The 13,833-nt window shown below is 41.7% G+C and overlaps 1 protein-coding gene across 3 annotated transcripts in view; it reads right to left on the bottom strand.

The window, feature by feature from the left end:
- The window catches only part of LOC141773915 (cGMP-dependent protein kinase 1), a 119,243-nt gene that overhangs the window by 21,967 nt on the left and 83,443 nt on the right, over window positions 1-13,833 (bottom strand). For all 3 annotated transcript variants that reach the window (XM_074646084.1, XM_074646082.1, XM_074646085.1), the window contains exons 6-7: window positions 12,390-12,467; window positions 10,251-10,345 (exon numbers count right to left, since the gene is read on the bottom strand). In XM_074646084.1, the coding sequence (XP_074502185.1) occupies window positions 10,251-10,345; window positions 12,390-12,467 (173 nt within the window). The remainder of the gene's footprint in view (window positions 1-10,250; window positions 10,346-12,389; window positions 12,468-13,833) is intronic.

The raw sequence follows: 13,833 nt of genomic DNA on the forward strand, positions 1-13,833 counted from the left end.
CGTGGGCGCGGCTTCCTCATCAGGAAACTGGTCTCACTCTTCACTCTGCACCTGTCTACAATCAACCTAATCAACCCACTGTTCAAGAACACCAGTTTTCCTGCCAGTCCTCGCCAGATTGTTCTACCTACTATGTGGTATACTCTCGGCACGCCCTGTACCATTAGTTACTAGAGTGATTCTTGTGCTTTTTCCTCGTGATCCCTGTGTTAACATTGTGTTCTCCTGTGCTCCAGGAAATCCAGTGCCAAACTCTCATCGAGCCATCTTCACACGCCGCCTCAGCTCATTCCCCCAGCCATTCCACCCTGATCATCAGCCTGCCTGTCCCATGCCTTCTCCAGCGCCCCTCACCACCTTTTATTACAATAATCCACCTGACCTTCATCCAACACCCAGCTGTGTCTGTGTCTGCTTCTGGGTCCTAAACAACAGCCTTAACACATACTAGCTTGTCGCAACGGAGGCTAAATAACGCTCCAAACTTCCGCTAACTTTTGGTGAGGAAAAACTGTCATGGCCATTTTCAAAGGGGTCCCCTGATCTCTGACCTCAAGAGATGTGAATGAAAATGGGTTCTATGGGTGCCCACGAGTCTCCGCTTAACAGACATGCCCACTTTATGAAGATCACATGCAGTTTGGGGAAAGTCATAGTCAAGTCAGCACTGACACACTGACAGCTGTTGTTTTCTGTTGGGTTTGAGTTTGCCATGTTATGATTTGAGGATATTTTCTTATGCTAAATGCAGCAGCGTGAGGGTTTCTGGACAATATTTGTCATTGTTTTGTGTTGTTAACGGATTTCCAATAATAAATATATGCATACATTTGCATAAAGCAAGCATATTTGCCCATTCCCATGTTGATAAGAGTTTTAAATACCTGCCGAAATTAAGGTACATTTTGAACAGTTAAAAAATTAATTTGCGATTAATCACAATTAAGTATGAACAATCATGCGATTAAATATTTAATCGCTTGACAGCCCTAGTTTCTTTCCTTTTTGTCCTTTATGTTTGCGATGATGTTGTATGTGGTGTACTGTCCCAGTCATTCCATCTGTACTGAGATTAATTCCACCAGCCTAGCCGTGTGGTAAAAATAGAAACTTGATAAAACAAACTTGATAACATGGGTTTAATTGGATGATTATTCAAATATTCAGAAGCTGAATAGGGAGTCACCTTCCTCTGTTAAGGGCCTGTTGAGGCACAAATGCTTGTAATGTCCCAGCTGTGAATTTGACAGTGACAAGCTGGCAGAGCGGTCAAAAGCTATCACCGCTACTTCTCCATTTCACCTGCCCGTCAAGTAACTTGAACAAGCTTTTTAATTCATGTCATATACTGTATGTATCCAAGGACAAACTAAATTTCTTAAGTGGATATTCATTTCAAATGCTGAGTAGTCATTAGTCAAACATCAAACATGCCAAGGATATAAACAACTTTAAATAGCTTTTATTCTAACTTTAACCTTTTAGAAGCTTATGCATCAAATTTTTTAATTGGTAGATGTTTAAAGAAAAGGCAACTCATCAGACACACTGGTGTTCTCATCAGTGATAATGAGCTGCAACTACAGCGACACCCACAATCTGTTACATGACTTAATTTGTCTCATAAAAGGAAGTGTACAGTGTTGATGTCATTTGCTTACCATGGCGATACAGCTAAACAAAACAACACAACACTTTGGGCTATATTGAAGTAGTGATTAAGCATGAATTACCCTTTAGAGACCTCGAGGGTTTCATATTAGAGAGCAACTTGTTACACCTGTCCCCTGCTGCTCGAGTGTGCCATTGCGTTGATACTAGCGATGTTCAATGTGAAACACAATCGCTAAACAATATCTGTCAGAATGATTCATTTACACTCTGCTGAGCCTAAGTCGTCCACTAAGCCAAAGATGGCTTTGTATGTGTTAATTGCAGCGCAACGAGAAACGCATTGGAAAACAAGAAAACATGCGCACACACAGATGCACAAGCAAAGACACACTAAAAGCAGCTGCATGCTGTGTCTGGAATGTCCTTTGGACGTACACAGGAGGGAGCCTGTGGTGTTGATTTCCAGTAGATAGCTGGAATGAACCTGGTAATTGGACAGTGATCTGGTGTCCTGGGAACGGGGTTATGAAAATAAGGTACAGGGCAGTAGCTATGGGCTGCAGTGAGGGAAGTAAAACCGGGGTCAGGACTGGGGCAAGAACAAGAGGTGGCTGTGGGATAAACAGCCAATGATATGTACTTCGATTCTGTGACTGACAGGTATTAAGGTGGCTCAGTGCATTTTGTCATTTCTGTGACATTTCATATTTATTTGAGTCATTTCCTGACTAAGTTGATTGACCACACTGTTTTTGACGAATAACTTAATTTTGTGCTCAAAGTAAAAAAAAAGTTGTTGCTAAACAGCAATATGACGTGCGACTATAGTAGAAGCTGCAGGTCATACGTCATCATCCAAGCTTGCGCAGGCGCATTCATGTTTCTTTGCGTCTGATCGCCAAACCGATATATCAAGTTTGTTTATGTGTCTGTCTGTCTGTCTGTTCATCTGTCTGTCAGTTTGTCTTTGTGGTTAGTTACCTAACTTAGTTAGGTGCAGTTAGCTATCCTAACTTATTGCATTAGCTAACTGATGGTTTTCATTTTTTTGTTTAGTTTCCTCCACCTTAGTTTAACGGCATTTATGTGTGCGGTGAACGGGTGCAATCAACGTAGTGGATTAGTCTACTCGAAATCCCACCGGCAGAGTTAGCACACACACTGACTGTCTCTCTCACATGTTCTCTACGGTCTTCTCCTGCTGGAAATAAATTAACGGAGAGCAACCGATGCCGCGCGCCGGTGTTGTGTCCTTCCACAGCGCACTGCAAGACGGATCATAGACATGTTGCCTGTCGTTTGAAGGGCAGTTTTTGAGGTATGCACCGGCCTCTACGCCGGGGAGCGCAGACCAAGAGAAAACAAGAGAAAAGTCCAATCACAGAGCAGTGTCGGTGCTGAGAGCTGAGGCGAGAGCGCCCGATGCACCTCCAAAACGTCCCAAAACTGCATTTCAAATGGCGGACCTCTGCAATATACCATCTGTCCTGCAGTGCGCTGTGACTGGCGCGCCGCAGTGTGGCCTCACGGCCGCCTCGCCAGGAGGAGATGGTAAAGAAGAGAGCGAGTGAGAGAGAGTCTGTGCGTTGTGCGAATTCTTTTCTCATTTGTGGTCTGACAAACAGTAAATTTATCAAATTCAGTGCTATATAACAGGCTGTTTTCCAAGCGACTGTAGCTGGTTTCATCTAAACTTGGTTGAAAAACGATGCAAGATGGTTACCATGGTAATGAACACAATGAAACACGAAGTAACACTGGCTAGAGGGGGGCTTTAAAGGTGCAGTATGTAGGATCTGGCGGCATCTAGCAGTGAGGTTGCAGATTGTAACCAACTGAAACTTCTCCTGTGTGCCAAGTATTCAGGAAAAACCACGGTGGCCAACGTGAAAATGGGAATGGTCTTATCTAGAGCCAGTTGTTGTAAGAATAGAGACTGGCGGCAGCCAGCTCTGTGAAGAGGACCCGCTCCGTATGTAGATAAAAACGGCTCATTCTAAGGTAACGAAAACACACGATTCTTATTTTTAGGTGATTATACACTAAGGAAAACATACTTAATAATATTATATTCCATTTCTGCCAATAGATCCCCTGAATGTTACATACTGTACCTTTAAGTAAACAACTGCGCCAGTGTTTGTGCAGCTTTTTCCCATTAACTATAAATTATGCGTTTTGCACATATTTGCAGAGTATGACCACTTCCCAAAGCATACCAGACATTTTTACATTTATGAATATGTTTTTCCTACTCTCACAGGCAGCCAATTCACACTTCCTGACTGGGGCATTTGGGTTGTTTGTTTTCAAGTGGCTTCACATTCAAGATTAAAGTGTTATCTGCAGAACATTATTTCAGTCACAAGCTTTGCTGTTAGAGTAACCAAACACGCTGTGAAAAAGATAATGTGGAAAGGTTACGCTCAAGTCCCAGTTGATTGAGCTTGCTGCAAACACATGAAAACATTAACTGGGAACCATTGTTTCTCGTGTATGGAATTTATTTTAGTGGCCTTTTGCGGCGGTGTTTGCATTTATTATTTCTCAGTCTGCAGTTGACAGATCCGTCTGACAGAATGGTGCATATGTGAAAATTTATTCTGTGAGTTCAGGGCTCTAGCTGCAGCTGGCTCTCAATGCATAATGCTTAATGCTGTTCTCAGCTCTCCCCCCTGCTCCATCTCCATCTCCCCTTGGGTTCCAACACCTTAAAATACTTTTTTGGCCGGTGGGAAAGTCTGAAGAAACAGTCCCTGTTCATCATAACTGCATCACAACATAACTGTGCATGTTTGCAAAATAAAAAAGGGCAACATGGGAATCATTTTGACAAAGTACTTCTCAAGCAGTCTCAAAAAAGCTTCAAATCTTTGGAGGTTGATTTTCATGCTGTGGCGGTATGAACTGAGAACAGGAGCTGTATAAAATAAGGAATGTCTTCAGTCTAAAAGTCTATGTATGGTATGCTTTAGAGCAAAGTCAAATATACAGAGGATACAGACAGGAACATACAGCAGCAATGTAAAATAGACAGATTTGTAGTTAATAGCAGATGGCATGAGTTATTGCTTCGACTCCTGGGGGATGAGATATTAAAAGACTGAGGCTATGGCTTGGATTGAAGGGAGACGGGTGATTCTACAAAGCCACATTCAGACCAACGAGCACTTCAGCAAAAATGTGGCATTCATTTCAATGAGACCATTGTGTTGCGCATTGCCATCGCCAAAAGATTCTGTGCAAACAGTCATGCTATTGCCTCTCTTAGGCTGAGCTAAATGTTATCATAAGCATGCTAACATGCTTAAAATTACTAAAAAATGAATACCGGTTTAACAGGTATAATGTTTACTAGGTTCATCATCTTAGTTTAGCGTGCCGTGTTAGGATTTGCTAATTAGCACAAAACACAAAGTACAGCAGAGGTTGATGGGAATGTTTTTGCATTTAGTCATGAACTAAAGTATTGCACAAATTAAAAATTTGACCTAACGATGGCACTAGATGAAAAGTTTAGGGATTGCTAAAGTGATTACAAATTATCTTGAGGGGGACATGAATGTTTGTACCAAATTCAATGGCAATCAATCCAATAGTTATTGAGACATTTCACTCAAATTCCCAATATGAACCTCATGGTGGTGCCAGAGGAAAAGTCAGAGGATCACTTCAGTTATTATGATACATTGTCTTGGAACTAGAGCTGTTGCAAAAACTGCTATTGACAAGCCAACCGGAGGGGATGGCCAGCAACCGCTATGTACATGTTTTTTTCTTTTTTGTATTCTTTGCAATGGGAGCACCGCGTGTATACATTATGCTACATACTACACGGAAGCAGCGGCTCGAGGCCTGACCGGCTATTCTGCGCTGAGTGCTGCGCATTTGGTGTTTTTTTTTTCTGGTCGCCGAGAGTTGAAAAATGCTGCAGTCGTCACTGTCACTTTTTTTACCCAGCTGTCCACTCACAGTGGAGGAAGGGTGCGACAGATACCACAAAGTCCAACCTTTACATGTCGCACATGAGCCAGTCATTATCACTGCAGGGGAAATTCCTTCACCGCAACAGCCCTACTTGGAACCATGAATGTCTGTCATCATTGTCATTTAAAAAGCAATGATATACCTAATCGTAGCCTTACAATAAAGCTTATTCAAACAGCACTAAAATCAGGATAAATGAAGTATTAAAAAAAAAAAGGCAATAATATCACACTGTGGAGCCAATCATTATCACCGCAGGGAAATCCCTTCACCGCGACAGCCCTACTTGGAACCATCAATGTCTGTACAAAATGTATCCATCCAATACTTCTTAAGATATTTCAGTCTGGACCAAAGCGATGGACCGACCCACATTGCCATCCCAAGAGCTGTGCTGCTGGCACGGCTAAAGCCTTGTAGCAGTGTGCTCATTCTCCAGTTGTCCAAGCATCGCTGTAGAAACAGGACAAACGTATGCTGTTGTGTTAACTTTCCAGATTTGTAAAACCCTGCCACAAATGAGTAAAACTGCAGTGCGGTGTTGGTATCTGCGGAGTGGACTTCCTGGCTTGTTTCATCTTCTCACCTGTGGCAACATGCCCACACTAGCACAGGGTGATTTATCAGAGGGCTATTGTTGGTCTGAAAGGGGTCTGACACTGACACCAATCACATTTCTGTCAGTGACATCACACTTTTTCTTTATAACAGTCTCTCATCTTCTGCTGGACCCCTACAAACATACACACACAAAGTACACCCGGGGGAGGAGGTCAGGGCAGACATTGTTTTTGCTATTGATGGATCTACACCTCAGCTGAAAGTTCACACCTCACCATGACAGGAAGAATGTGACATGGGATATGTTGTTGCTCCATCCTTTCCTGGAACATCCACCAACTGTACTGAAGTATTCATTAAGGGCTAACCCTGTAGAGAAAACATGTAATCTGATAGTTCTTCGGCTGCTTTAATGTACACACACATCACACACCGGCACTCGCACAAGCTCGAACAAAAAACATTATGGCCGGCACTGGCAGGAGAACAGACTTTGATTTGTAAATGAGTTGTTCTCAGAGATCAAAGGCGACGTCTTAAGATGGACAGAGTAGCCTTTGAGTAGGGGCTATTGAGTTTCATGAGCGAGGACACACACAGTTAACTTCTAATTACAAAGATGGCCCTGCAGAAGAGCCCTCTGATCAAAAGCCTACTTCGAAGATGGCCGGCGTCTCAATCATGTAAATTTGAGAGACACGCTTGACCATCAAAGGTGTAGCTGAATAGGCATCTCTCGCTCAAGACTCTCCAACACAAAAGGCGTTCAGGCCAAAAGATGATAACAATACCAAGCAGATGCCGAGGTGGGGAGAGCATTTTGTTTTAGAAAAGATACGGTTTTCTTGATTAAACAAAGCATGAGATGCTCTTGAAGGTGCTTTGAAGAGCTTTTCAAAACTGCACATGACTGGGAAACACTCAATGTATTAATGTAACTATATGGATACATGTAAGGATATGTGTGATACATCATGTATTTCTATAGAGGCTCATACAGTATGTGTGTGTGCACATACAAAAATCAAGATTTTTGCAGTCGCTCCATTTATTGCTGTTTATGTCGGGTGTGTTCATGTATGTGCATATTAATACGTGTTTGTTTGTTTTCTGTCTCTTTCTGCTGTTGTTGTTTTTTTTATATATATATATTTTATTACTGCTATTTTACTTGAATATTGCAGTACATTTACATGTATATGTATTTGGGCTGTCAAAGTTAACGCGATAATAACGCAAATTTAACGCCACTAATTTCTTTAACGCATTAACACAACCTGCGAATTTTAGGTTGTAGCGGGCTCAGTTTTAAAGCTAGAGTGAAGATACTGGCATCAGGTGATACTAGCTTGTCACAAAGGAGGCTGAATAACGCTCCAAACTCATGCTAAATTTTGACGAGGAAAAACTGACATGGCCATTTTCAAAGGGGTCCCTTGACCTCTGACCTCAAGATATGTGAATGAAAATGGGTTCTATGGGTACCCACGAGTCTCCCCTTTACAGACATGCTCACTTTATGATAATCACATGCAGTTTGGGGCAAGTCATAGTCAAGTCAGCACACTGACACACTGACACACTGACAGCTGTTGTTGCCTGTTGGGCTTGAGTTTGCCATGTTATGATTTGAGCATATTTTTTATGCTGTATGTAGTACCAGTGAGGGTTTCTGGACAATGATTTTCATTGTTGTGTGGGGTTAATTGATTTTCAATAATAAATATATACATACAGTACATTTGTATAAAGCACGCATATTTGCCCCCTCCCATATTGATAAGAGTTTTAAATATTTGACCAACTCTCCCTTTGAGCTACGTTTTGAACGGATACAAAATGTGGTATTAATTTGCGATTAATCAAAATTAAATATTTAAATTAACCCGACAGCCCTAATCTGTATACATGTGTATTTTTTTTCCTCTTCCTTTATTTTAAATTCATTTTTCATGCACAAATGCACAAAACTTTATAAAATATTGTAATTGCGATGTAAATTAAGCACCATCTGTGTTTCAATAAAAGAAATCTTTGAAAAAAAATTGCCGTCTCGCTTTTAAGTAACAATTACAGTAAATCACTGAATTCCTGGAAAATTCAATTCAACACAAAAGATGCACAGCTGCTCAATCCATTATAAATCAGTGCTTGGTGCCATGCTCTCATTCATCAAACAGCAACTTTTTCTACGTCTCATTAGTGTAAAAAGGATCAAATTTCTATTTGGAACAACCTACTCCTCCCACTGCCAAGAGATCAAGCTTCCCGTGCCTTACATGTTCTGCATGTATATTGATGCTCTGTCATCTTTTATATCCTATGGTCATTAGCTTTTAACATATGGGGAAAGCCCAACCATCTGTGCAAATCCAGCTGTCACCTGAGCATCACATCTAGCATCTGGAGTGTTCCTTTTTGAAAATAAAAATTATGATTTATAGTGTGTTTTGACAACAGATAAGCTCTCATTCATTTTTCACAGGATACTGCTGTGGTTCAATTTAAGTCTCTTTGTGTTTTAAAGTGTTTACTAAATGCTCTTGAGGTGTGATTGTTAAGGGCTTTAGAGTTAATTCAAGGCGGCTTTCACATTCAGTGGCCACAAGATGGCGACATCTCCATTATTTTTCATGTTGACACGGTTGGCTATGTGCCTGCACGCATTCAAATGTTCTCTCATGAGTGCATATGTTCTCTGTTTCTACCTGACCCATCACAGACATAATACACTTTCCTATCTCTCCTCTCCCTCTGTTTTAATAATACATTGTGCACAGAGGCGCACACAGTCATGACAAGACAGGACAAACAGCAGGGTAAAAATATCACTTCAGGGTGCTGGGCTCTGATGCCAGAAGCCATATAAAATATTTTTATTACACCGAAGGGTTCTTTCAGTGAGAGTATTTGCTTAGATGACTAGGAATGTTAGCAGTATATACAACCTGGTTACTTCAAACCTGCCTCAGTACGTCTTCGGAGACATTCCTGGCACAGATGTTTGTAATGCTGGGTACTATTCATGCTCGGCTTATATCTGCGTATTACAGGCACATCTTTATTGACATAAGATGATGTGTTAGTAACAGCCACAACGCTCACATATTTTACACACATTTTCATAAAAGAGGGTGGAAATTCATTATTACAGTCAAGGACAGCATGAAGATATCCTTGATATCATGATGCTCTGGCAACAAGACAGGAAGTGAGGAAAAAGAGAAACAAAAGAATATAAAAGGCATATAGATAATATTGTCTGAATGAAATGAGTCTCCAGCTGAGAGCACACTGTAGTGACTGTCAAACACCGAAGTCCACTCAGAATAATGACTTTTCCCCCTGTAGTTTCTGTGTGACATAGCTGTGTGCAAAATATAGCACAGACGGGTTGTCACTCGGTGTGGTTGTGAGGGATCTCCACTGTCAGTTAACATGAACACTTTCTTTTTCTTTTGATTTGGGCAAAAATAGAGCTTGAGAAAGAGGAGCGTGCAATACAAATGGCATGTGTCCTCATTTGTACTTTCTGCAAAAAGGAGGTTGGAGGTAAAATAGCTGCCTCTGTAGATATTCATGCTGTTTTTAGTATCAGATAGGAATACGATTCCATCATTTAAATATGTTTGCTTCTCAAAGTTTATCTCGACATATTTTCAGTTGCAGAAAAACAAATTAAATATGATTTAAAAAAAATGCTGATCAGATCAGACTTAACATGTTTTCTGCGGTTCGGAGATAGACATAATTGAGTCTCATCTCAAAAAATGTGTCTGGAACAGCTACAGTAAATCAGGCCTGAAGTTGTGTAATGTGTGCCCGGCTTTAATTTCCAAACACTTAGCAAGTTATCGCGCCTCTCAAGAGGAGTGACTGGTGGAGAAAAACAGGGACAGATAAGAGCTGGAGGCTGATTGATAGCAAATTAGAAAGGATAGATGCACGTTAAGTACAAGAGGGAGGATATTAAAGAAAGGTTGTGAGTGAAAACAAGAAGGGAAGCGGGTGACAGCGAAGGAGACAGAAACGGCGAGAGAACAGAAGATTTAAATTGGAAGAGGCAGTGTTATTAAGAACAATCTTACCCTTGCAGCGCTTTCTCTCCAAACCAGTCTCCTTTTCCGAGGCTGCGCAGGTAGACGGGCTCTATATTGGGCAAGTCTTCCCTGGTCACATTAACCTGGAGAAAGAACAGAAATGCAGGCGGAGGAGAGTTAAAAAGAAGTGGGACAGGGTTGAAGATGGGGGAAAAAAGAAGGAGTGATGTATAACAGTAAGAAGATGTGTGGCAAGTAAAGGAGATTTCATTTTCACATCAATCCAAAAGAAAGTGATATATATGATCTCTCAAGATGGCAGGTTAATCACACTATTACTAACAGATGAGGAACGCTGGTGTGACAGGTATCTCTGTGCATTGGTAGTCTGTTACAGATATGTGACTGCCACCTCCGTGAGGATCTGGGAGGCACCGCTGACCACTTCATTAGCCAGATGACATGTGAGTGATGGCACTGTGCTGTGCCGGTAGACTTTACAAATCAAAGTGATGGCACTTGAGTAGATTTTAGAGGAAGTGAATGGGGATGGTCGTTTCGCCTAATGAAGGATCTTGTCTTCATCTATTAGTCAGCTCTGAACAGGTGTAGCAGTGTATCCAGCACCAGCATGCTGTGAAGCTGCCAACACCTGAGTGACAGCATAATTAGTCATGAGCTAATATGATCACGTGGGAGCAGAAGAAAAAGAAAAGAGAAGAAGACGAGGGACTTAAGGTGTAGGCCAAAGGGCAGATATTGTGCGTGTGTGTGTGTTTAGAAGCCACAATTTGGTGGCGTTTCCTCTACACAAAGTGCCCGTGGTCTAGATGGAGACAAAGTGAGTGATGTGGAAACAGCCAAGCAGAAAGCATCGATAACGTCAGGAGCGCATGTGTGTGTGCGTGTGTGTTCATGTCTGCATCCAGGTGTGTATTAGTTTGTGATGTAGTTGTGCCGACCTTGTGAAGTGGGTTGTGTCTGTTTAGGGTCAAAGGAGAGTAAAAAAAGACAGGAAACATAATGTATCTTCATCCCAGGGATGCACCGATACCAGATCGGATACAGGGCTGATACTGACTCAAATAGCTGACAATGGGGCCGATCTATTCAATTCAATTCTATGTTAATATACTATGTACATTATATACGTTTTGACCAATGTGTTGCTGCATTAAAAAGGTTTACACTTGAATTGTAATTCCTGTTTCCTGGAAGCTTTTTTACCAAGTTGCTGGTGCACAATTTATTATTCCAATAATAAATAACAGTTCAGTAAATTTAATATCTATGTGTTTATTTGTTACATTTTGTTTTACAAAGTGAGAAAAGCCATGTCTAAATCAAGCCTGATGTTGCCTTACACCTAAAAGAATGATCCAAGTAATTTCCACACGGTGAGGCATACAGCTTATTAATTAAATAATGGCTTCACATCGGTACTCGGTATCGGCCGATATCCAAAGCCCAGGTATCGCTACTGAAATCAGGACTGTATCAGGACTGAAAAAGTCGGATCGGTGAATCCCTATTTCATCCTTTACAATGACACTTACATCCTGGACATGTGAACTGTTCGAAAATACTGTGAATTTGTCTCATTCTCTAGGACTTGAGAGGGAATTTGATGGATACATAAAGTAAGATATGTTCAAATCTTTACCATTTGTGGCTCTAAGAGACTGTTAGCACTGAGAATTATGCTGTTAACAAATGTACATAAGGATGATGAAGAAGAGCAGTAGTGGAGGAGAGACATGAACAGTGGAAGGAGCATCGAGGAAAGGATAAAGAAGATGAGGATGACGAGCAGGGAGAAAATGAGGAGGAAGAGTAGCTGCATCAAAACACGTTAACAATACAAGCACATGAAAGCCCACCAACAGTGTTGATGCTGGACGGGACAGCGTGTCATCTGCGCTCAGTGTGAAAGCCGGCGTTGATGACAGAAAGGTGAAATGAAAGCGACTCCGTTCTCCTTTCTTGATGCTCCCAGAGCATCTGCAAGAGATGATGACAGAGGTGGCCTCTCCCTGATCTCAACATGATTGGTGACTGCCAACGTCCGCCCAAAAATACTACCACTTTGCTTCAAAGATAGGCGTCTTTTGCCACGCGGGCCACGGTGCCCTGCGTTGCGATGTCGTGAGGATTATTTCGGTGGCAGGCGAGAGGCACTGTTCTCACCTTTCCCTTACTGATGATGAAGAAGGTGTCTCCTCTGGCCCCCTGTCTGATGATGTACTCTCCATCTCCATAATGCGTCTGTCAGAAGAGAAGACCAGAGAAGAGAAGTGTTATTCAGGCACACCATGACTCTTTTGTCTCCTTTCTCACAATGGGAGTGAGACCTCTCTCACCACAGACAAAAATGTACTCTTCAAAGGAAGTAAAGGCTGAATTTGGTGCAGAGAGATAAATTCCAATTAGATGCTTTTTCTTGTTAACACCAAAGACCAGCTGTCCAGGGTGTTTCTCTTTCTTCCACCCACTGCTTGCCTGTGACCTTGCATGAGCAGGTAAAGAAAATGAGTGATTATAAATGAATACTACTGCATTGCATTTGAAGGCAAATCACACCTCCTTTACAAGAGGAAAATTAATATATCCATCCATCAATCCATTTTCTATACCAAGCAATCCTGTTCAGGGTTGTGGGTGCCGCAGCCTATCCCAGCATGCATTGGTTAAGCATAACATACAGAAGATAGAAAAACACTTTCAAACACACATTCACTCCGTGCGTTGAAAATAACCTTGAGCACCAGATAAGGATCGCAATTTCTCCAAGGGAAGTGTAAGATGTGATAGAACTTAATATGATGTGAAAAACCTTTTGTGCTATGACTGTGTATAAGAGGTGGCCGTAGACACTGTGACATCACCCATTGGTTTGTTGACTGCCGTTTTGAAGCCTCAAGTTCAGCATTTTGGTCATCGGCATCTTGGTTTTAGGCCGTCACCATCATGAATGTATGGTCGTCACGTTGTTTTTTTGCAACCAGAAGTGACACAAGATGTTGGAGCTAAGCACAACTGAACGCTGAATAAGACATTTTTAGGAGACCAAAATGTTACAGTTAACTTTCATGAACTGAAAACACACTGTGAAAGGGTTAAAGTTCTAAGACAAAAACACGAACAACTCCCAGACCGGACAACGCCGTGGTAGCGACCTGTCGATCACAAGGTAGCCACGCCCTAAAGCATACCCTGCTCTATGGTCTATTTCCCTCTAAATGGGACCATCATTTACTAAATGAACATCATGCTGTATTGAAGAAGACTTGAAACTAGAGATTGAGATCATAAACTCATGTTTACCACATTTACTGAGGTAATAAATCAAGTGAGAAGTAGGGTCATTTTCTCATAGACTTCTATACAATTAGACTTGCAGACTTTTGCAATCAGAGGAGTTGCCCCCTGCTGGCTATTTCAAAATATTGCACGTTTAAGGCACTTCCGCATTGGCTTCACTTTTCAGACCCGGAGGTTGCTCACTGGTGCCATGGAGAAAATCAGATATCAAGTTATAACAACCTCCGGTTTCTGAAAAGTCAAGCCAAAGCAGACTGTTTTAGGGCGTGGCTACCTTGTGATTGACAGGTCGGCGTTTTCCGGTCTGGGA

Source organism: Sebastes fasciatus, chromosome 9 (assembly GCF_043250625.1).
Source record: "Sebastes fasciatus isolate fSebFas1 chromosome 9, fSebFas1.pri, whole genome shotgun sequence".
Lineage (NCBI taxonomy): Eukaryota > Metazoa > Chordata > Actinopteri > Perciformes > Sebastidae > Sebastes > Sebastes fasciatus.